The sequence below is a fragment of the Musca domestica genome, unplaced genomic scaffold, assembly GCF_030504385.1.
Source record: "Musca domestica strain aabys unplaced genomic scaffold, Musca_domestica.polishedcontigs.V.1.1 62, whole genome shotgun sequence".
Lineage (NCBI taxonomy): Eukaryota > Metazoa > Arthropoda > Insecta > Diptera > Muscidae > Musca > Musca domestica.
The window spans coordinates 4,145,521-4,170,923 of NW_026712369.1; the positions used below are offsets into that span (position 1 = coordinate 4,145,521).

At 31.0% G+C, this 25,403-nt stretch overlaps 1 protein-coding gene across 2 annotated transcripts; it reads left to right on the top strand.

Moving 5' to 3' along the window:
• Positions 1–12,195: 12,195 nt before the first annotated feature.
• LOC101899828 (mitochondrial sodium/calcium exchanger protein) lies at positions 12,196–25,140 on the top strand. Of its 2 annotated transcripts, none has more exons than XM_020039389.2 (7): positions 12,196–12,330; positions 12,388–12,620; positions 12,676–13,300; positions 13,356–13,586; positions 24,339–24,495; positions 24,602–24,741; positions 24,879–25,140. In XM_020039389.2, exons 1-7 carry the CDS (start codon positions 12,226–12,228, stop codon positions 25,119–25,121), a joined length of 1,734 nt encoding a protein of 577 aa, XP_019894948.1. In that variant the 5' UTR covers positions 12,196–12,225; the 3' UTR covers positions 25,122–25,140. The 2 variants fall into 2 exon arrangements, with proteins under 2 accessions (XP_019894948.1, XP_005190902.2); XM_005190845.3 differs by having other exon boundaries at positions 12,388–12,614.
• The last annotated feature ends 263 nt before the right edge of the window (positions 25,141–25,403 follow it).

Genomic DNA, 25,403 nt, shown 5'->3' on the forward strand with positions numbered 1-25,403 from the left:
CGTGGATTTTTTAAAGAATTTTTCTCAAGGACCAACTGTTGAATAAACCTGGATTTTTTAAAGAATTTTTCTCAAGGACCAACTGTTGAATAAACCTGGATTTTTTAAAGAATTTTTCTCAAGGACCAACTGTTGAATAAACCTGGATTTTTTAAAGAATTTTTCTCAAGGACCAACTGTTGAATAAACGTGGATTTTTTAAAGAATTTTTCTCAGGGACCAACTGTTGAATAAACCTGGATTTTTTAAAGAATTTTTCTCAAGGACCAACTGTTGAATAAACCTGGATTTTTTAAAGAATTTTTCTCCAGGACAAACTGTTGAATAAACGTGGATTTTTAAAATAATTTTTCTCAAGGACCAACTGTTGAATAAACGTGGATTTTTTAAAGAATTTTTCTCAAGGGCCAACTGTTGAATAAACCTGGATTTTTTAAAGAATTTTTCTCAAGGACCAACTGTTGAATAAACCTGGATTTTTTAAAGAATTTTTCTCAAGGACCAACTGTTGAATAAACCTGGATTTTTTAAAGAATTTTTCTCAAGGACCAATAGTTAAATAAACGTTAATTTTTTAAATAATTTTTTTCAAGGACCATCAGTTGAATAAACGTGGATTTTATAAATAATTTCTCTCAAGGACCAACATTTAAATAAACGTGGATTTTTTAAATAATTTTTCTCAAGGACCAACAGTTAAATAAACGTGGATTCTTGAAATAATTTTTCTCAAGGACCAACAGTTAAATAAACGTGGTTTTTTTAAATAATTTTTCTAAAGGACCTTCCCAACAATAAACGTGGATTTTTTAAATAATTTTTCTCAAGGACCAACTGTTAAATAAACGTTAATTTTTAAATATTTTTTTTCAAGGACCATCAGTTGAATAAACGTGGATTTTATAAATAATTTTTCTCAAGGACCAATAGTTGAATAAACGTTAATTTTTTAAATAATTTTTTTCAAGGACCATCAGTTGAATAAACGTGGATTTTATAAATAATTTTTCTCAAGGACCAACAGTTAAATAAACGTTAATTTTTTAAATAATTTTTTTCAAGGACCATCAGTTGAATAAACGTGGATTTTATAAATAATTTCTCTCAAGGACCAACAGTTAAATAAACGTGGATTTTTTAAATAATTTTTCCCAAGGACCAACACTTAAATAAACGTGGTTTATTAAAATAATTTTTCTAAAGGACCTTCTCAACAATAAACGTGGATTTTTTAAATAATTTTTCTCAAGGACCAACAGTTAAATAAACGTGGATTTTTTAAATAATTTTTCTCAAAGACCAACAGTTAAATAAACGTGGATTCTTGAAATAATTTTTCTCAAAGACCAACAGTTAAATAAACGTGGATTCTTGAAATAATTTTTCTCAAAGACCAACAGTTAAATAAACGTGGATTCTTGAAATAATTTTTCTCAAGGACCAACAGTTAAATAAATGTGGTTTTTTGAAATAATTTTTCTAAAGGACCTTCCCAACAATAAACGTGGATTTTTTAAAGAATTTTTCTCAAGGACCAACAGTTGAAAAAACGTGGATTTTTTAAAGAATTTTTCTCAAGGACCAACAGTTAAAAAAACGTGGTTTTTTTAAAGAATTTTTCTCAAGGACCAACTGTTGAATAAACCTGGATTTTTTAAAGAATTTTTCTCAAGGACCAACTGTTGAATAAACCTGGATTTTTTAAAGAATTTTTCTCAAGGACCAACTGTTGAATAAACCTGGATTTTTTAAAGAATTTTTCTCAAGGACCAACTGTTGAATAAACCTGGATTTTTTAAAGAATTTTTCTCAAGGACCAACTGTTGAATAAACGTGGATTTTTTAAAGAATTTTTCTCAGGGACCAACTGTTGAATAAACCTGGATTTTTTAAAGAATTTTTCTCAAGGACCAACTGTTGAATAAACCTGGATTTTTTAAATAATTTTTCTCAAGGACCAACAGTTAAATAAACGTGGATTTTTAAAAGAATTTTTCTCAAGGACCAACAGTTAAATAAACGTGGATTCTTGAAATAATTTTTCTCAAGGACCAACAGTTGAAAAAACGTGGATTTTTTAAAGAATTTTTCTCAGGGACCAACTGTTGAATAAACGTGGATTTTTTAAAGAATTTTTCTCAAGGACCAACTGTTGAATAAACCTGGATTTTTTAAAGAATTTTTCTCAAGGACCAACTGTTGAATAAACCTGGATTTTTTAAAGAATTTTTCTCAAGGACCAACTGTTGAATAAACCTGGATTTTTTAAAGAATTTTTCTCAAGGACCAACTGTTGAATAAACGTGGATTTTTTAAAGAATTTTTCTCAAGGACCAACTGTTGAATAAACCTGGATTTTTTAAAGAATTTTCTCAAGGACCAACTGTTGAATAAACGTGGATTTTTAAAAGAATTTTTCTCAAGGACCAACTGTTGAATAAACCTGGATTTTTTAAAGAATTTTTCTCAAGGACCAACTGTTGAATAAACGAGGATTTTTTAAAGAATTTTTCTCAAGGACCAACTGTTGAATAAACGTGGATTTTTTAAAGAATTTTTCTCAAGGACCAACTGTTGAATAAACCTGGATTTTTTAAAGAATTTTTCTCAAGGACCAACTGTTGAATAAACGTGGATTTTTTAAAGAATTTTTCTCAAGGACCAACTGTTGAATAAACGTGGATTTTTTAAAGAATTTTTCTCAGGGACCAACTGTTGAATAAACCTGGATTTTTTAAAGAATTTTTCTCAAGGACCAACTGTTGAATAAACCTGGATTTTTTAAAGAATTTTTCTCCAGGACAAACTGTTGAATAAACGTGGATTTTTAAAATAATTTTTCTCAAGGACCAACTGTTGAATAAACGTGGATTTTTTAAAGAATTTTTCTCAAGGACCAACTGTTGAATAAACCTGGATTTTTTAAAGAATTTTTCTCAAGGACCAACTGTTGAATAAACCTGGATTTTTTAAAGAATTTTTCTCAAGGACCAACTGTTGAATAAACCTGGATTTTTAAAGAATTTTTCTCAAGGACCAATAGTTAAATAAACGTTAATTTTTTAAATAATTTTTTCAAGGACCATCAGTTGAATAAACGTGGATTTTATAAATAATTTCTCTCAAGGACCAACATTTAAATAAACGTGGATTTTTTAAATAATTTTTCTCAAGGACCAACAGTTAAATAAACGTGGATTCTTGAAATAATTTTTCTCAAGGACCAACAGTTAAATAAACGTGGTTTTTTTAAATAATTTTTCTAAAGGACCTTCCCAACAATAAACGTGGATTTTTTAAATAATTTTTCTCAAGGACCAACTGTTGAATAAACGTGGATTTTTTAAAGAATTTTTCTCAAGGACCAACTGTTGAATAAACCTGGATTTTTTAAAGAATTTTTCTCAAGGACCAACTGTTGAATAAACCTGGATTTTTTAAAGAATTTTTCTCAAGGACCAACTGTTGAATAAACCTGGATTTTTTAAAGAATTTTTCTCAAGGACCAACTGTTGAATAAACGTGGATTTTTTAAAGAATTTTTCTCAGGGACCAACTGTTGAATAAACCTGGATTTTTTAAAGAATTTTTCTCAAGGACCAACTGTTGAATAAACCTGGATTTTTTAAAGAATTTTTCTCCAGGACAAACTGTTGAATAAACGTGGATTTTTAAAATAATTTTTCTCAAGGACCAACTGTTGAATAAACGTGGATTTTTTAAAGAATTTTTCTCAAGGGCCAACTGTTGAATAAACCTGGATTTTTTAAAGAATTTTTCTCAAGGACCAACTGTTGAATAAACCTGGATTTTTTAAAGAATTTTTCTCAAGGACCAACTGTTGAATAAACCTGGATTTTTTAAAGAATTTTTCTCAAGGACCAATAGTTAAATAAACGTTAATTTTTTAAATAATTTTTTTCAAGGACCATCAGTTGAATAAACGTGGATTTTATAAATAATTTCTCTCAAGGACCAACATTTAAATAAACGTGGATTTTTTAAATAATTTTTCTCAAGGACCAACAGTTAAATAAACGTGGATTCTTGAAATAATTTTTCTCAAGGACCAACAGTTAAATAAACGTGGTTTTTTTAAATAATTTTTCTAAAGGACCTTCCCAACAATAAACGTGGATTTTTTAAATAATTTTTCTCAAGGACCAACTGTTAAATAAACGTTAATTTTTTAAATAATTTTTTTCAAGGACCATCAGTTGAATAAACGTGGATTTTATAAATAATTTTTCTCAAGGACCAATAGTTGAATAAACGTTAATTTTTTAAATAATTTTTTTCAAGGACCATCAGTTGAATAAACGTGGATTTTATAAATAATTTTTCTCAAGGACCAACAGTTAAATAAACGTTAATTTTTTAAATAATTTTTTTCAAGGACCATCAGTTGAATAAACGTGGATTTTATAAATAATTTCTCTCAAGGACCAACAGTTAAATAAACGTGGATTTTTTAAATAATTTTTCCCAAGGACCAACACTTAAATAAACGTGGTTTATTAAAATAATTTTTCTAAAGGACCTTCTCAACAATAAACGTGGATTTTTTAAATAATTTTTCTCAAGGACCAACAGTTAAATAAACGTGGATTTTTTAAATAATTTTTCTCAAAGACCAACAGTTAAATAAACGTGGATTCTTGAAATAATTTTTCTCAAAGACCAACAGTTAAATAAACGTGGATTCTTGAAATAATTTTTCTCAAAGACCAACAGTTAAATAAACGTGGATTCTTGAAATAATTTTTCTCAAGGACCAACAGTTAAATAAATGTGGTTTTTTGAAATAATTTTTCTAAAGGACCTTCCCAACAATAAACGTGGATTTTTTAAAGAATTTTTCTCAAGGACCAACAGTTGAAAAAACGTGGATTTTTTAAAGAATTTTTCTCAAGGACCAACAGTTAAAAAAACGTGGTTTTTTTAAAGAATTTTTCTCAAGGACCAACTGTTGAATAAACCTGGATTTTTTAAAGAATTTTTCTCAAGGACCAACTGTTGAATAAACCTGGATTTTTTAAAGAATTTTTCTCAAGGACCAACTGTTGAATAAACCTGGATTTTTTAAAGAATTTTTCTCAAGGACCAACTGTTGAATAAACCTGGATTTTTTAAAGAATTTTTCTCAAGGACCAACTGTTGAATAAACGTGGATTTTTTAAAGAATTTTTCTCAAGGACCAACAGTTAAATAAACGTGGATTCTTGAAATAATTTTTCTCAAGGACCAACAGTTGAAAAAACGTGGATTTTTTAAAGAATTTTTCTCAGGGACCAACTGTTGAATAAACGTGGATTTTTTAAAGAATTTTTCTCAAGGACCAACTGTTGAATAAACCTGGATTTTTTAAAGAATTTTTCTCAAGGACCAACTGTTGAATAAACCTGGATTTTTTAAAGAATTTTTCTCAAGGACCAATAGTTAAATAAACGTTAATTTTTTAAATAATTTTTTTCAAGGACCATCAGTTGAATAAACGTGGATTTTATAAATAATTTCTCTCAAGGACCAACATTTAAATAAACGTGGATTTTTTAAATAATTTTTCTCAAGGACCAACAGTTAAATAAACGTGGATTCTTGAAATAATTTTTCTCAAGGACCAACAGTTAAATAAACGTGGTTTTTTTAAATAATTTTTCTAAAGGACCTTCCCAACAATAAACGTGGATTTTTTAAATAATTTTTCTCAAGGACCAACTGTTAAATAAACGTTAATTTTTTAAATATTTTTTTCAAGGACCATCAGTTGAATAAACGTGGATTTTATAAATAATTTTTCTCAAGGACCAATAGTTGAATAAACGTTAATTTTTTAAATAATTTTTTTCAAGGACCATCAGTTGAATAAACGTGGATTTTATAAATAATTTTTCTCAAGGACCAACAGTTAAATAAACGTTAATTTTTTAAATAATTTTTTTCAAGGACCATCAGTTGAATAAACGTGGATTTTATAAATAATTTCTCTCAAGGACCAACAGTTAAATAAACGTGGATTTTTTAAATAATTTTTCCCAAGGACCAACACTTAAATAAACGTGGTTTATTAAAATAATTTTTCTAAAGGACCTTCTCAACAATAAACGTGGATTTTTTAAATAATTTTTCTCAAGGACCAACAGTTAAATAAACGTGGATTTTTTAAATAATTTTTCTCAAAGACCAACAGTTAAATAAACGTGGATTCTTGAAATAATTTTTCTCAAAGACCAACAGTTAAATAAACGTGGATTCTTGAAATAATTTTTCTCAAAGACCAACAGTTAAATAAACGTGGATTCTTGAAATAATTTTTCTCAAGGACCAACAGTTAAATAAATGTGGTTTTTTGAAATAATTTTTCTAAAGGACCTTCCCAACAATAAACGTGGATTTTTTAAAGAATTTTTCTCAAGGACCAACAGTTGAAAAAACGTGGATTTTTTAAAGAATTTTTCTCAAGGACCAACAGTTAAAAAAACGTGGTTTTTTTAAAGAATTTTTCTCAAGGACCAACTGTTGAATAAACCTGGATTTTTTAAAGAATTTTTCTCAAGGACCAACTGTTGAATAAACCTGGATTTTTTAAAGAATTTTTCTCAAGGACCAACTGTTGAATAAACCTGGATTTTTTAAAGAATTTTTCTCAAGGACCAACTGTTGAATAAACCTGGATTTTTTAAAGAATTTTTCTCAAGGACCAACTGTTGAATAAACGTGGATTTTTTAAAGAATTTTTCTCAGGGACCAACTGTTGAATAAACCTGGATTTTTTAAAGAATTTTTCTCAAGGACCAACTGTTGAATAAACCTGGATTTTTTAAATAATTTTTCTCAAGGACCAACAGTTAAATAAACGTGGATTTTTAAAAGAATTTTTCTCAAGGACCAACAGTTAAATAAACGTGGATTCTTGAAATAATTTTTCTCAAGGACCAACAGTTGAAAAAACGTGGATTTTTTAAAGAATTTTTCTCAGGGACCAACTGTTGAATAAACCTGGATTTTTTAAAGAATTTTTCTCAAGGACCAACTGTTGAATAAACCTGGATTTTTTAAAGAATTTTTCTCAAGGACCAACTGTTGAATAAACCTGGATTTTTTAAAGAATTTTTCTCAAGGACCAACTGTTGAATAAACCTGGATTTTTTAAAGAATTTTTCTCAAGGACCAACTGTTGAATAAACGTGGATTTTTTAAAGAATTTTTCTCAAGGACCAACTGTTGAATAAACCTGGATTTTTTAAAGAATTTTTCTCAAGGACCAACTGTTGAATAAACGTGGATTTTTAAAAGAATTTTTCTCAAGGACCAACTGTTGAATAAACCTGGATTTTTTAAAGAATTTTTCTCAAGGACCAACTGTTGAATAAACGAGGATTTTTTAAAGAATTTTTCTCAAGGACCAACTGTTGAATAAACGTGGATTTTTTAAAGAATTTTTCTCAAGGACCAACTGTTGAATAAACCTGGATTTTTTAAAGAATTTTTCTCAAGGACCAACTGTTGAATAAACGTGGATTTTTTAAAGAATTTTTCTCAAGGACCAACTGTTGAATAAACGTGGATTTTTTAAAGAATTTTTCTCAGGGACCAACTGTTGAATAAACCTGGATTTTTTAAAGAATTTTTCTCAAGGACCAACTGTTGAATAAACCTGGATTTTTTAAAGAATTTTTCTCCAGGACAAACTGTTGAATAAACGTGGATTTTTAAAATAATTTTTCTCAAGGACCAACTGTTGAATAAACGTGGATTTTTTAAAGAATTTTTCTCAAGGACCAACTGTTGAATAAACCTGGATTTTTTAAAGAATTTTTCTCAAGGACCAACTGTTGAATAAACCTGGATTTTTTAAAGAATTTTTCTCAAGGACCAACTGTTGAATAAACCTGGATTTTTTAAAGAATTTTTCTCAAGGACCAATAGTTAAATAAACGTTAATTTTTTAAATAATTTTTTTCAAGGACCATCAGTTGAATAAACGTGGATTTTATAAATAATTTCTCTCAAGGACCAACATTTAAATAAACGTGGATTTTTTAAATAATTTTTCTCAAGGACCAACAGTTAAATAAACGTGGATTCTTGAAATAATTTTTCTCAAGGACCAACAGTTAAATAAACGTGGTTTTTTTAAATAATTTTTCTAAAGGACCTTCCCAACAATAAACGTGGATTTTTTAAATAATTTTTCTCAAGGACCAACTGTTGAATAAACGTGGATTTTTTAAAGAATTTTTCTCAAGGACCAACTGTTGAATAAACCTGGATTTTTTAAAGAATTTTTCTCAAGGACCAACTGTTGAATAAACCTGGATTTTTTAAAGAATTTTTCTCAAGGACCAACTGTTGAATAAACCTGGATTTTTTAAAGAATTTTTCTCAAGGACCAACTGTTGAATAAACGTGGATTTTTTAAAGAATTTTTCTCAGGGACCAACTGTTGAATAAACCTGGATTTTTTAAAGAATTTTTCTCAAGGACCAACTGTTGAATAAACCTGGATTTTTTAAAGAATTTTTCTCCAGGACAAACTGTTGAATAAACGTGGATTTTTAAAATAATTTTTCTCAAGGACCAACTGTTGAATAAACGTGGATTTTTTAAAGAATTTTTCTCAAGGGCCAACTGTTGAATAAACCTGGATTTTTTAAAGAATTTTTCTCAAGGACCAACTGTTGAATAAACCTGGATTTTTTAAAGAATTTTTCTCAAGGACCAACTGTTGAATAAACCTGGATTTTTTAAAGAATTTTTCTCAAGGACCAATAGTTAAATAAACGTTAATTTTTTAAATAATTTTTTTCAAGGACCATCAGTTGAATAAACGTGGATTTTATAAATAATTTCTCTCAAGGACCAACATTTAAATAAACGTGGATTTTTTAAATAATTTTTCTCAAGGACCAACAGTTAAATAAACGTGGATTCTTGAAATAATTTTTCTCAAGGACCAACAGTTAAATAAACGTGGTTTTTTTAAATAATTTTTCTAAAGGACCTTCCCAACAATAAACGTGGATTTTTTAAATAATTTTTCTCAAGGACCAACTGTTAAATAAACGTTAATTTTTTAAATAATTTTTTTCAAGGACCATCAGTTGAATAAACGTGGATTTTATAAATAATTTTTCTCAAGGACCAATAGTTGAATAAACGTTAATTTTTTAAATAATTTTTTTCAAGGACCATCAGTTGAATAAACGTGGATTTTATAAATAATTTTTCTCAAGGACCAACAGTTAAATAAACGTTAATTTTTTAAATAATTTTTTTCAAGGACCATCAGTTGAATAAACGTGGATTTTATAAATAATTTCTCTCAAGGACCAACAGTTAAATAAACGTGGATTTTTTAAATAATTTTTCCCAAGGACCAACACTTAAATAAACGTGGTTTATTAAAATAATTTTTCTAAAGGACCTTCTCAACAATAAACGTGGATTTTTTAAATAATTTTTCTCAAGGACCAACAGTTAAATAAACGTGGATTTTTTAAATAATTTTTCTCAAAGACCAACAGTTAAATAAACGTGGATTCTTGAAATAATTTTTCTCAAAGACCAACAGTTAAATAAACGTGGATTCTTGAAATAATTTTTCTCAAAGACCAACAGTTAAATAAACGTGGATTCTTGAAATAATTTTTCTCAAGGACCAACAGTTAAATAAATGTGGTTTTTTGAAATAATTTTTCTAAAGGACCTTCCCAACAATAAACGTGGATTTTTTAAAGAATTTTTCTCAAGGACCAACAGTTGAAAAAACGTGGATTTTTTAAAGAATTTTTCTCAAGGACCAACAGTTAAAAAAACGTGGTTTTTTTAAAGAATTTTTCTCAAGGACCAACTGTTGAATAAACCTGGATTTTTTAAAGAATTTTTCTCAAGGACCAACTGTTGAATAAACCTGGATTTTTTAAAGAATTTTTCTCAAGGACCAACTGTTGAATAAACCTGGATTTTTTAAAGAATTTTTCTCAAGGACCAACTGTTGAATAAACCTGGATTTTTTAAAGAATTTTTCTCAAGGACCAACTGTTGAATAAACGTGGATTTTTTAAAGAATTTTTCTCAGGGACCAACTGTTGAATAAACCTGGATTTTTTAAAGAATTTTTCTCAAGGACCAACTGTTGAATAAACCTGGATTTTTTAAATAATTTTTCTCAAGGACCAACAGTTAAATAAACGTGGATTTTTAAAAGAATTTTTCTCAAGGACCAACAGTTAAATAAACGTGGATTCTTGAAATAATTTTTCTCAAGGACCAACAGTTGAAAAAACGTGGATTTTTTAAAGAATTTTTCTCAGGGACCAACTGTTGAATAAACGTGGATTTTTTAAAGAATTTTTCTCAAGGACCAACTGTTGAATAAACCTGGATTTTTCTCAAGGACCAACTGTTGAATAAACGTGGATTTTTTAAAGAATTTTTCTCAGGGACCAACTGTTGAATAAACGTGGATTTTTTAAAGAATTTTTCTCAAGGACCTTCCCAGCTATAAACGTGGATTTTTTAAATAATTTTTCTCAAGGACCTTCCCAACAATAAACCATGATTTTTTAAATAATTTTTGAATTTTTAAACCCGATTTTTTTAAATAATTTTTTCTTGAGGGCTATTAGAGACATAAAATAAGTTATTATTTGCGGTTCCTTTCTTCAATTGTCTTTTGTGTTCATATTTCCTGAAAATTTGTTTTAATTTTAATTTTATTTTTCCGACAACCCCCCCCCCCCGCTCTTTTATTGCTTTCCACGACACATGTATTCTATTGAAATTTCCTGGTAACAATCGTACAATGCCTGCCAGTCGTTTCAACACTTCTTTCTTCCCATGAAATGGCAATTAGTTATTTTGATAGTTGCCAGAGCCGATTCAAACGTATCCATTTTGTATCTATGCGGGTTTTATTTTTAACTTTTACTCCTCGACAAAGGGAAGACGTCACGGAAACCACATTGTTTATATGGAAATACACGTGTAAAGGTGACGACAGGAGTAAGGGAAGGGGGTAAGTAAACAAAGGCAACATAAAGAAAACACCAACATTGGAATACGACATTAATTCAATTCATAGCTTTTTCGATTTCATTATTGTGCGTTTCTGGAAAATATTTGCTATGGACCATGTAGGACCGAGAATTTTTTTTAAGGAAGCGTTTCATAAGACCAACGTAAACATAATTTTTAATAGGACATGACCAGCATAGATTTTGAAATTTTTTTTTCATTTTTCAAAAAAAAAAAAAAAAAAAAAAAAATGTCCCAATTTTTTTAAGACTTGTTTTTAAATTTTCCGAAGACTTTCAGAGCCAAAGATTATACATTTTTTAAAAAATATATTTTCAAGGACTGTTCGAGCCATAATCGTGGATTTCGAATAAGTTACCGCAGCTTTGCAACGGTACCTCCGATATTCGGTATTTTGATTATTTTAGCTACATTATTTCAAATTTGGTATTTGAAGTTCGTAATGGATACTGCAGCCTAAGTCAGAAAATTGTGCAGGTCCACGTCTTCGTATAGCCCTCATATAACGGTACCTCCCGATATTCAGTATTTTGATGATTTTAGCGACATTATTAATCGGAATTGTTTCAAATTTGTTAATTGAAGTTCGAAATAGATTCTACGGCCTATGACAGAAAATTGTTAGTGCAGATCCCCGTCTTCATATAAGCCCCATATAACGGTATCTCCCGATATTCGATATTTTGATGATTCTAGCGACATTATTGCTCGGAATTTTGGTATTTGAAGTTCTTAATGGATACTTCAGCATAAGGCAGAAAATTGTCTCTGCAGGTCCACGTTTTGGTATAGCCCCCATATAATAGCACCTCCCGATATTGATGATTTTAGGTACATTATTCACCGATTTTTGTTTAAGTTTCGCATTTGAATATTGTAATTGCTTATGGCAGAAGTTGCCTATGCAGGACCACCTCGTCGTTTAGGCCCTAATATGACGGATACATTTGCTATTTTTAAGATTTAAACAGAATTTTTAACGGATTCTTTTTTTTTTTTTTGAAAATTGTCAAATTCGTTCCAAATGGTGGAGGGTATTCAAAGTTCGGCCCGGGCGAACTTACAGCGTTTTTACTTTTTTTTATTGAGACCATGTGGAATAATTGTACCATGGACTGACATTATTTAAATTTATTTTTCGAATATTTTGAAAAATATAAAAATATATTTTTTGACACGAGACAAATGTTCGAAAATTTTTCCCTTCAGACCAATAGATCTATTGAATTAATTTTTAGAAACTGGACCCGCAGGAAACGGCATTACGATTTCGTGGGCAACATTGAAGAGGTAAGACAACTTCGAATCATGTTCAAGGATCTAAAAATTTCTATTTTTTGGTTCCAGGAAGAAAATTGCTATCGGCCGCAGGATTATAATGAAAATATCACAGATGCCTGTCAGTTTGTGAAGACCACCCCCAGCTGCAGCGGTGTGGTTAGCCTAATAAATTATTTATATATCTTTGAGTGTATCCTGCACTGGGATGCCTCGTTGTTGTGGGGGCTGCCAGCCATGACCTTGGCAGTGTTCATTTTGCTGCTCTATGCCATAAGTCTGTATGTGAATGCGAGGTATTTGTAAGTGTTTTGAGTTCCAAAATATTCCAAAATTAATATCCGTTTCAATTTACAGCCTCCTTCCCAACTCCATTGCCTTGGCAAAGTATTTAAATATCCCCAGCTATGATTTTGGCTGTCTGGTGCTGGGCATACTCTTCACCCTACCCTGTGCCCTTTGCATGATCTTCGCCTGCTTTGAATATAATCGCTCCGATTCCTTGCTGCATGCCATGACATTTGGTAAAATTTTCACCTGTTGGGTCATGGGTTTGGGTCTGCTCTCCTATCGTGGAGGATTTCGTTTTAAGGGAAGGATATTCCTAAGGGATATGTTGTTCCTAACCCTAGGCTGGGTGTATTTATATGCCGCAGTCTTTAATGAAATGTTGAATGAAAATCAAGAAGAATATCTGAAAGCGGAACCGACGATACACATACATGCCTACATAAGTATTGTGATTTATATGCTCTATATTATCTGCAGAGTGTTCTCTCTGAGGAGGTATTTTCGAAAGCCAAATATTGTGGAAGAGGTTGATATTTTATCCACGAGTATAGAGTCCATTGAAAGTGATTCCTATCCGGATTTGCTATATAATGAAATCGATTTGAGTGTCCAGCCATGGCAGCAGTTTTGGAATTGCATCAATCCCATGAAGGCGTTGGGTTCTCATTCCATCCTATCTAAAATTTTACTGGTAAATACTATTTTCTTAAAAAAAAATATTTCTATTTTGCAATTATCCTCCATAGAGTCCTTTTTATATTCTCTTGGCCTTGCTAATACCTGTGGTCAATCCTGAACGTCATTTGGCTGGTTGGTGCAAAGCCATATCCTGTGGCAGCTGTTTAATATTTCCTCTCCTCTTGTTCACATTGGACTTGGATTCGTATACCATGTTCTCTTTACTTATATTGGGAATTAGTGTTACATTGCTAATAATATTTCTCACCCATTCTCAAAGGATACCAACTAATCATGAGGTAAGGACACAATTTCCAAAGGAAAATTGTAAAAATATAGGCAGAAAAAAAAAAAAACTAAAAAATATATTTTTCCAAAGGATCATAACCCTGAATTTAAATAATTTTTTAAGACAATATTTAAAAATATACATATTTTTCAGTTTTATTTTCTAAAGGAGCAAATTGATTTAAAAAAAAAAAATGTATTTAAGGATAAAACAATGTGGATTTTTAAAAGGACATTTTTTCAACAGCAATCAACGAGGACTTTTAATATTTTTTTTAAAGCAGCCAAAGGACTTTTTTAAAAACATTTTCTTAAAAAGCCATTCTCCAATGCTGGTTTCATAAAAATGTTTTGAAATGCCGTTATAAATGTAGCTATTTAAAAATAATATATTTTTAGAGGACTATTCACACTCAGTTTTTTAAAAAAATATTTTTCCAAAGAACTTACAATATGGGTTTTTATAGAATATTTTTTAAGGACCTTCATCGACGCGGATTTTTCAAAGAATATTTTCTCATAGAACAAATCGATTTTGATTTAAAAAAAAAAATTTTTCCAAGACCAATGTTGATTTCTTAAAGAATATTTTTATAAAGGTCCTATCCACATGTATTTTTAATTAAAAAAAATATATTTTTATAAAGATACTATCAACGTGGATTTGTAAAGAATATTTTTCAAGGACCTCAATCGATGCGTATTTTTTAAAAAATATTTTTCAAAGATATTTGTCGATTCGTATTTGAAAAAAAATTCCAGGATCCTCATCGACGAAAATATTTTAAAGAAATATTTCTAAAGGACTTAGCAACGTGGACTTTTTAAAGACTATTTTTCCCAAAAGGCCTAGTAAAAATGTTTTTGAAATACCGTTACAAATTTAGCTATTTAAAAATAATATATTTTTAGAGGACTATTCAAACTCTGTTTTTTAAAAAATATATTTCCATAGACCAAGCAATTTGGTTTATTAAAGAATATTTTTAAGGACCTTCCTGGCTTTTTCAATAAATATTTTTCTAAAAGACTAATCGATTTTGATTTTTTTTTAAATATTTTTATAAGACCAATGTTGATTTCTCAAAGAATATTTTTATAAATGTCCTATCAACATGCATTTTAAAAAATATTTTTCATGGATATCCATGGATGCATATTTTTAAAAAAAATATATTTTCCAGGGATCTTCGTCGATTCGTATTTAAACAAAATATATTTTTCTAGGATCCTCATCGTCGAAAATATTTTAAAGAAATATTTCTAAAGGACTTAGCAACGTGCACTCTTTAAATAATATTTTTCCCAAAGAGCCTAGTAAAAATGTTTTTAAAATGCCGTTATAAATGTAGCTATTTCAAAATAATATATTTTTTAGAGGACTATTCAAACTCAGTTTTTTAAAAAATATTTTTCTAAAGAACAACAATGTGTTTTTTTAAAGAATATTTTTAAGGACCTTCTTGGATTTTTTAAAAAATACTTTTCTAAAGGACTAATCGATTTTGTTTTTTTAAATATTATCAAGGAATGTGGATATTTTTTAAAGATTATTTTTATAAATATACTATCAACGTGGATTTGTAAAAAATATTTTTCAAGGACCTCCATTGGTGCATATTTTTTAAATAAAATATTTTTCTAGGATGCTCATCGATGAAAATATTTTAAAGAAACGTTTCTAAAGGACCTAGCAACGTGGACTCTTTAAAGAATATTTTTCCCATAGAGCCTAGTAAAAATGTTTTTGAAATGCCGTTATAAATGTAGCTATTTGAAAATAATATATTTTTTAGAAGGCTATTCAAACTTTGTTTTTTTTTTTTAAATATCTTTCCAAAGAACTAACAATGTGACTACTTAAATAATATTTTTTAAGGACCTTCATCGACGCGCATATTCCAATGAATATTTTCCCCAAGGACTAATCGATTTTGATTTTTTTTTAAATATTTTTTCCCAGACCAATGTTGATTTTTTAAAGAATATTTTTATAAAGGTCCCATCAACATGTATTTTTAAAAAATATTTTTATAAAGGAAGTATCAACGTGGATTTGCAAAGAAAATTTTTCAAGGATCTCCATTGATTTTTATAAAGGAACTATGAACGTATATTTGTAAAGAATATTTTTCAAGGACCTCCATTGATGCGTATTTAAAAAAATTTTTCAAGGATCTTCGTTGATTCGTATTTTTAAAAAGAAAATATTTTTCTAGGATTCTCATCGATGAAAATATATTAAAGAAATGTGTCTAAAGGACCTAGCAACGTGAACTCCTTAAAGAATATTTTCCAAAAGGGCCTAGTAACTTTGATTTTTTGCAACATGCATTTTTAAAGAATATTTTTGTAAAGGTACTATCAACGTGGATTTGAAAGGAATACTTTTCAAGAATCTACATTGAAGCGTGTTTTTTAAAAAAAAATATTTTTCAAGGATCTTCCTCGATTCGTATTTTTTTTGAAAAAAAAAAAATATTTTTTTTTTTTGGGATCCTCATCGACGAAAATATTTTAAAGAAAATATGAATATTTTTCCCAAAGGGCCTATTAAAAATGACTTTGAAATGCCGTTATAAATGTAGCTATTTAAAAATAATATGTTTTTAGAGGACTAATCCAACTTAGTTTTTTTTTTTAAAAATATTTTTCCAAAGAACTAGCAATGTGGGTTTTTAGAGAATATTTTTTAAGGACCTTCATCGACGCGGACTTTTCAAATAATATTTTCGCAAAGGACTAATCGATTTTGAATTTTTTTTAAAAAATATTTTTCCAAGACCAATGTTGATTTCTAAAAGAAGTATTTTTAAAAAATAGTTTTATAAAGAATCTATCAACGTGGATTTATAAAGAATATTTTTCAAGGATCTCCATTGATGCGCATTTTTTAAAAAAATATTTTTCCAGGATCGTCAATGACGAAAATATTTTAAAGAAATATTTCTTTTCCCAAAGGGCCTAGTAAAAATTTTTTTTAAAATACCGTTATTAATGTAGCTATTTGAAAATAATATATTTTTTAGAGGACTATTCAAACTCAGTTTTTTAAAAATTATCTTTCCAAAGAACGAGCAATGTGGTTTTTTTAAAGAATATTTTTAAGGACCTTCTTGGATTTTTCAAAGAATATTTTTCTCGTCGATTTTAATTTCTTTTTAAATATTTTTCCAAAAGGCCAAGCAATGTGGATATTTTTTTAAAAATTTTTTTTTAAAGAATATTTTGTATAAAGGTACTATCAACGTGGTAAAAAATATTTTTCAAGGACCTCCATTGATGCGTATTTAAAAAAAAAAAAATTCAAGGATCTTCGTTGATTCGTATTTTTGAAAAGAAAAAATTTTTTTACGATTCTCATCGATGAAAATACTTTAAAGAAATGTTTCTAAACGACTTAGCAACGTGAACTCTTTTAAGAATATTTTCCGAAAGGGCCTAGTAACGTTGATTTTTTTCAACATGTATTTTTAAAGAATATTTTTATAAAGGTCCTATCAACGTGGATTTGTAATGAATATTTTTTCAAGGATCTTCGTTGATTCGTATTTTTAAAAAGAAAATATTTTTCTAGGATTCTCAGTGATGAAAATATATTAAAGAAATGTGTCTAAAGGACCTAGCAACGTGAACTCTTTAAATAATATTTTCCGAAAGGGCCTAGAAACGTTGATTTTTTTCAACATGAATATTTTTATAAAGTTACCCACGTTGATATAACTTTATAACTTTGTAAAAAATATTTTTCAAGGACTCCCATTGGTGCGTATTTAAAACAAAAAAAATATTTATCAATGATCTTCGTCGATTCGTATTGAAAAAAAAAAATTTTTCTAGGATCCTCATCGACGAAAATATTTAAAAAAAAATATTTCTAAAGGACCTAGCAACGTGGACTCGTTAGAGAATATTTTTCCCAAAGGGCCTAGTTTTTGAAATACCGTTATAAATGTAGCTATTTGAAAATAATATATTTTATTTTTTATTATTTTATAATTTAATTTTTTTTTAATATTTTTCCAAAAGGCCAAGCAATGTGGATATTTTTTTAAATATTTTTTTTAAAGAATATTTTGTATAAAGGTACTATCAACGTGGTAAAAAAATATTTTTCAAGGACCTACATTGATGCGTATTTTTTAAAAAAAAAATTTGATTAGGATTCTCATCGATGAAAATATATTAAAGAAATGTGTCTAAAGGACCTAGCAACGTGGACTCTTTAAATAATATTTTCCGAAAGGGCCTAGTAACGTTGATTTTTTTCAACATGTAATTTTAAAGTATATTTTTATGAAGGTACTATCAACGTGGATTTTTATAAAGGAACTATGAACGTAGTATTGTAAAGAATATTTTTCAAGGACTTCCATTGATGTGTATTTAAAAAAAATATTTTTCAAGAATCTTCGTGGATTCGTATTTAAAAAAAAATATTTTTCTGGGATCCTCATCGACGAAAATATTTCTAAAGGACCTAGCAACGTAGATTTCCCAAATTTTTCTCAAAGGGCCTAGTAAAAATGTTTTTGAAATACCGTTAAAAATGTAGATATTCCCTGCCTTACCCCCTGGTAAACATTACCATCGTTCTCCACTAATAAACAAACGTTGTTTTTATAAAAACAACAATAAAGGGATAAAGCCAGACCATTTTGCAACAACAAAATACTACGGTATCCCGAACAAACAAGCCACACTGTTCTATTAATAGACAAGGCACGGTCGACGAAGGGGTTTTTGTTGTAACAGACAAAACCAACTTACATGGTTATGCTACTTCGTTCAGGCTGAACGAAAGCATAACAAGTGGAGAAAGATGTAAATGTTTATAAGTGCGGTTGTAAGATTTAGAAGACTTTCCAAGAGAATTTTAGTTTTATTTAATTCTTTGGTTCCTCTTCTATTGAGCTTACGATCTCGTCACTTGGGTAAAAAATGTTTTTTGTCATAGAAGTTATTTTTAAAATAACTTCTGGGGAGAATATCCCAGACAAAAACAAGGGAACTGATGAGGATTGGTGGCTCTTTCCGAAACCTAGGTATTCCCTGCCTTACCCCCTGGTAAACATTACCATCGTTCTCCACTAATAAACAAACGTTGTTTTTATAAAAACAACAATAAAGGGATAAAGCCAGACCATTTTGCAACAACAAAATACTACGGTATCCCGAACAAACAAGCCACACTGTTCTATTAATAGACAAGGCACGGTCGACGAAGGGGTTTTTGTTGTAACAGACAAAACCAACTTACATGGTTATGCTACTTCGTTCAGGCTGAACGAAAGCATAACAAGTGGAGAAAGATGTAAATGTTTATAAGTGCGGTTGTAAGATTTAGAAGACTTTCCAAGAGAATTTTAGTTTTATTTAATTCTTTGGTTCCTCTTCTATTGAGCTTACGATCTCGTCACTTGGGTAAAAAATGTTTTTTGTCATAGAAGTTATTTTTAAAATAACTTCTGGGGAGAATATCCCAGACAAAAACAAGGGAACTGATGAGGATTGGTGGCTCTTTCCGAAACCTAGGTATTCCCTGCCTTACCCCCTGGTAAACATTACCATCGTTCTCCACTAATAAACAAACGTTGTTTTTATAAAAACAACAATAAAGGGATAAAGCCAGACCATTTTGCAACAACAAAATACTACGGTATCCCGAACAAACAAGCCACACTGTGATATTTGAATATAATATATTTTTTAGAGGAATATTCAAACTCAATTTAAAAAACATATATTTTTCCAAAGAACCAGAAATGTGGCTTTTTAAAGAATATTTCTTAAGCACCATCCTGGATTTTTCCAAGAATAATTTCTCAAAAGACTAATCGATTTTGATTTTTTTCTAAATATTTTTCCAAAAGACCAAGCAATGTTGATTTTTTAAAGAATATTTTTATAAAGGTCCTATCAACATGTATTTCTAATTTAAAAAAAAAAAAAATAAATATTTCTATAAAGTTACTATCAACGTGGATTTGTAAAGAATATTTTTCAAGGACCTTCATTGATGCCTAGTTTTTAAAAAAAAAAAATATTTTTCAAGGATCTTCGTTCCATTCGTATGTTTTAAAAAAATATATTTTTTTCTGAGATCCTCATCGACAAAAAGATTTTAAAGAAATATTTCTAAGGACCTAGCAACGTGGACTCTTTAAAGAATATTTTTCCCAAAGGGCCTAGTAACGTGGATTTTTTCAACATGAATATTTTTATAAAGTTACTATAAATGTGGATTTGTAAAGAGGATTCCCATTGGTGCGTATTTTAAAAAAAATAATAATTTTTCAAGGATCTTTGTTGATTCGTATGTTTTAAAAGAAAATATTTTCTAGGACCCTCATATTTTAAAGAAATATTTCTAAAGGACTCTTTAAAGGTTATTTTCCCAAAGGACTTAGTAACGTGGATTTTTTTTAAAGAATATTTTTCCAAAGTACCTTCCAACGTGTTTTTATTAATATTTTCAAGGATGCCCACCGACGCTATTTTTTATAGTATATATTTTTAAAGAGGGCATTGCTCACTCTCTTTAAAGAAAAATTCTCCAAAGAACCAGTAACGTGAGAAAAAGATCACACCGTAAACCACAGTAAACCGAAAACATGTACAAAATCAGTAAGTTCGAGTCAAACCCTCCACAAATTGGAACGAAATATAAAATCCGTTAAAAATAATGTTAAAATTCTAAAAATACCTGGTATAGCCATTTTGGAAAACATGGACATGCATAGGCAACTTTTGTCATAAGCCATTAGAATATTCAAATACGAAACTTGAAAAAATCCGGTGTAAAAATACCCAATATCGGGAGGTACCTTTATATGATGCTATACGAAGACGTGGACCTGCAGTGAGTATTGTACCTGAAATCGTCAAAATACCGAATATTGGGAGGTACCGTTATATTGAGGCTATACGAAGAGCTGGACCTGCATAGACAATTTCTGGTCATAGGCTGTAGTACCCATTACGAATTCCAAATACGACATTTGAAACAACTCAGGTGAATAATGTCCTTAAAATCGTTATTATGCCGAATATTGGGAGGTATGGGGTCTATACGATATCGTGGACCTATATAAAAATTTCTAGGGGGTAAAGTGCATTGAAAGAACTCCTTGTGTGGATTTTCGGACAATTCCATTAAAAAATGTAGCTAAAATCATAAAAATACCGAATATAGGGAGGTAACGTTATATGGGGGATAAACGATATCGTGGACCCATACTCTACCAGGGGGTGAAGTACTCAGAACGAACTTCTTTTGTGGATTTTCAGACAATTTCATTGAAAAAATTTGGCCACAATCATCAAAATAACGAATATCGGGTGGTAACGTTATATGGGAGCTATGCGATATCGAGGACCGATATAGTCCATCTTCGAACTTGGCCTGCCGGCAGACAAAAAGACTGACCTCTGCAAAATTTTAGCATCATATCCTGATTGTTTTGACTCTAGCGTGATTACAACAGACGAACGGACGGAAGGGCGGACAAGGTGTAAATCTTCTTAGAGTTTTACGCTGATCAAGAATTGGGTCTAAGATTATTATTTCTATGAGTTGCAAACGGAATGACGAACTTACCCTCCATGCTTTGTAGGGTGGAGGGTATAAATAAATCGCCTTAACTTGGTATGGTGGTAATATAAATGGCATTCATTTCGGTCTACGGGAGAGGGCGGCTACTGTAGGAGGCCGAAAGGTACGTAGTAATTTTTTTTGGGCTGGCTCTTATTAACACGAATGGCCTGTAATAGATAGACACTGGAGCTTCGGGCTCGCTATCCCAACAGAAATTTAGAGTAGTAAAGAAGAGCTATTCGTAGACCGTAGCATAGTCGGATCATCTAGTCCGAACACCTGTGAGCCGAATGCCGTTTCGCCAGAGTTTCAAATTCCAACCCGAGAAGCAAAATCATCTATAATCCAAGCGTCATTATCTGGGTCCTCGACCGGATTTACCGATTAAAGTCCGTTCAGCGGCATTGTCTACGACCCGAAGAGCGAAGTCATCTATAACCCGAGCGCCATCATTGTGGTCCCCGATGACCATTCATAAGAGTTCCCGATTCGAAACCGAACAGAGTTCCCAATTAGAAACAAATTCCAACCCGAGAAGCAAAACCGTTCCATTCCAACCCAAGCGTCATTATCTGGGTCCCTAACTGGATTTTCCGATCAAAGCCCGATAAGCGGCATCGTCTACCAACCGAAGAGCGAAACCATATATAACCCGAGCGTCATTATCGTTGTCCCCGATGACCATTCCCCTGAGTTCCCGATTAGAAACCGAACAGCGACATCGTGAACCCCGACGACCAGAATTTCCGATTATCCTCGGATCATCTGTGTCCCGAACATTGTGATCCCCGACGACTATTCACTAGAGTTCCCGATTATCCTCGAATCAACTGCAAGCCGAATATCTTGATCCCCGACGACTATTACCAGAATTCCCGATCTTCTTAAAATTGTCACCAGCATAATCCTTGGACAACCGACGTCAATTCATTAGATTTTCCTATCATCTTCCAATCGCTTATGATCCGAAGTCCTTTCACCCAGATTCCCATTTATTTTATTTAAATCGCCAACAATCCGAAGAATATCATCCCCGAAGACCATTGATAAGAGTTCCCGATTGGAAATCGATCAGCGACATCATCTACAATCCGAGCGCCATCATCCTTAAACCCGACGACCAGAATTCCGAACATTGTAATCCGCGACGTCTATTCACCAGAGTTCTCGATTATCCTCGGATCAACTGCAAGCCGAACGTCTTGATCCCCGACGACTATTACCAGAATTCCCGATCTTCTTCCAATCGTAATCCTGGGACAACCGACGTCAATTCATTAGATTTTTCCGATCACCTTCCAATCGTCTATGATCCTAAGACCATCACAAACTCCGAACACCCGACGTCCGTTCACCCGGATTCCTGTATATATTTACCCCGGATTCCCCTTTATACCCTCCAACATAGTATGGAGGGTGTATTAAGTTTGTCATTCCGTTTTTAACACCTCAAAATATACTTTTTCGACCCCACACAGTTTGATCAGCATAAAATTCTATGTCGATTTAGCGATGTCCGTCCGTCTGTGGAAATCACTCTAGCTTCCGAACGAAATGAAGTAGGTTGGTAAAATTTTACTCAAATATGTATTATGTCTGCAGGACTTTTGGTATTGTCCACGTCCTCGTATAGCCCCCATATAACCTTACCACCCGATATTCGGTATTTTGATGATTTTAGCGACATTATTTTCCGGAATTGTTTCAAATTTGGTATTTGAAGTTCATAATAGCTACTACGGCTTAAGACAGAAAATGGGCTATGTAGGTTCACGTCTTCGTATAGCCCCGATATTCGGTATTTTAATGATTTTATCGACATTATTGACCGGAATTGTTTCAAATTTGGTATTTGCCTATGCAGATCCACGTCGTCGTATAGACCCTAATATACGGCTACATTCGGTATTTTTTAAGATTTTAGCAGAACTTTTAACGGATTTAATTTTTTTGAAAATTGCCAAATTTTGTACCAAATGGTGGAGGGTATTCAAAGTTTGGCCGGACCGAACTTACGGCTTTTTTACTTGTTTAAAGAAAATGTTTTCGAATGACCTATCAACCTAAATTTTTTAAAGAATATTTTTAACGAGAATATTCTCCAATGACCACCAACGTCGATTTTTTAATGAATATTTTTTTCTGGCCTTCATCAGCATGAATCCTTCAACGGATCAATCTTCAACGGACCATCCTTCAACGTGGACTTTTGAGAAGAATATTTTTTCATGGAGTTGTGAGAAAACTGATTCGGATTTAAGAAAGATATTTTTCAAGGACTATAAATTATCCAGGATTTATAAATAATTTATTGTCCATGACCATCTTTAAACTAAGATTTTTGAAAGGTTATTTTTTATGACCACGTATCTAAAAATATTTTCCAATGACCACCAACGTCGATTTTTTAATGAATAATTTTTTAAGGACCTTCATCAGCATGAATCCTTCAACGGACCATCCTTCAACGTGGACTTTTAAAAAGACTATTTTTTTCAAGAAGTTGTGAGAAAACTTATGAGGATTTGGGAAGAATATTTTTAAAGGACTGTACATTATCCAGGATTTATAAATAATTTTTTGTCCATGACCATCTTTCAACTAGGATTTTTGAAAGGTTATTTTTCTAGGACCTCTATCAATGTGTACTGTTCGGAGAGGAATATTTTCAAGAACCTCTATTAACGAGCATTTTTCAAAAGAATATTTTTAAAGAATGTTCATAATCATAGAATTTTTAAGAGAAGTTTCCCGAAAGACCTCCTTTAACAACGTTAAAAAAAATGATTTTTAAGGTTCTCCATAAAGGTGGATTAAATAAAGATCCCTTCTAGATTTCTAAGTCTGATAGTCCTTGAAAAAGGGACCTGAAAATTTCACTCTTCTTCATCTGCTCGTTTTTGAAGAAACAGGTCTTAAAAACCACATTTCCTTATCTTCGTGCTTCGTGATCTGATAGTGCTTAAAAATTGTGTTTCAAAATTGACGTTTCTTGAAAAAGTAGTCCTTAAAAATCCTTGAAAAAGTAGTCCTTAAAAATCCTTGAAAAATTAGTCCTTAAAAATCCAATATTCTTAGTCTGAAAGTCCTTGAAGAAATATCCTCAAATTATTTTCATCTGACTTTTCCTAGCATTTCTTTACCGTTTCCCCCTTTCAATTTTCAGCTCCTCTCCTTATGGGGCCTCGTGATGGGCTTTATGCTTTTCAACATTGTCGATTTGGAAATTTGCTGCATTCTCTGGCAATTTTTAAATTATTTCTTCGACATGGATAATGATGATATACTGATACTGGCCTTTCCCTTTAGCTATGTCTTTGTGGGTAAGTGTTAGGGGGGGTTTTCATCGCCCGGTGCGTAAGGCAGTGAAAAATAACGAATTTCAATTTTCATGTTCATGTCCATGTCCGGGATGCCCTCTAAAAATAGAAGGCATTTTTGTGGTCACACTCATGGAGAATGACTATCGCGAAATGGCTTTGGGTTTTGTCATGGGCTCGGTGCTCTTTATAGCCTACTCAGCATTGCCGGTGATGCTGTTCTCGGTGTGTTTCGGCACAAATCATGTGGTAAGTTACGATGCAGGCTGCGGGTGAAATGATGTGGAAGTCGCCACCAATATCGCCGCATGACAACAAATTGTATGTGTGTGTGTGAGCGTGTGTTTTTTTTTCTGCTGTCTTTTCATATTTCTGCATTTGCCCAGTATTCACTGACCGATAATACGACCACGGCTTTCTATTTCATGGCGATTGTCGAATGTGTCACGATTTTCGGTTTCTCTCTCAGCGGCTATGAACTGCGTCCATCGTTCAGTGTATTTTTGGGAACGGTGGCATTCATCTTTGCCCTGTTCATGATTTTGGAGAATGAACAGGTCATCCATGCGTACGGGACAATGCATTCGCGTACGGTATTCGTGGATGTTATGCACAATCAATGGGCCTAAGTGGGGTAGAGACGGTGTTTGGGGGGATGAAATGTGGTAAAGGTTTTTTTTTTTTTTGCAAAGTTTCTCGAATGAATTTTGCAATTTTATGTTCAATTGAATAAATATTAGTTTTAAATATTATTATTAAATTTATCTGCTGTGTTGTAGTTCCACTTATTTTCGATTTTTTAATATTTTTTTTAAGGACCTTCCCAACATTAAATAGAGAGTAAATAATTTGTCTTGAGTACCACCTCAACAATAAATGTGGATTTTTTAAATATTTTTTAATGAAACACC

What these genes read in the sequence shown, in the direction of transcription:
- LOC101899828 (XM_020039389.2), top strand. Translation starts at nt 12,226, where the DNA reads ATGTTCGAAAATTTTTCCCTTCAGACCAATAGATCTATTGAATTAATT. An exon ending in TATGTGAATGCGAGGTATTT is followed by an intron (nt 12,621 to 12,675) that starts GTAAGTGTTTTG and finishes TTCAATTTACAG; the next exon opens with CCTCCTTCCCAACTCCATTG. An exon ending in CTTTAGCTATGTCTTTGTGG is followed by an intron (nt 24,496 to 24,601) that starts GTAAGTGTTAGG and finishes CTCTAAAAATAG; the next exon opens with AAGGCATTTTTGTGGTCACA.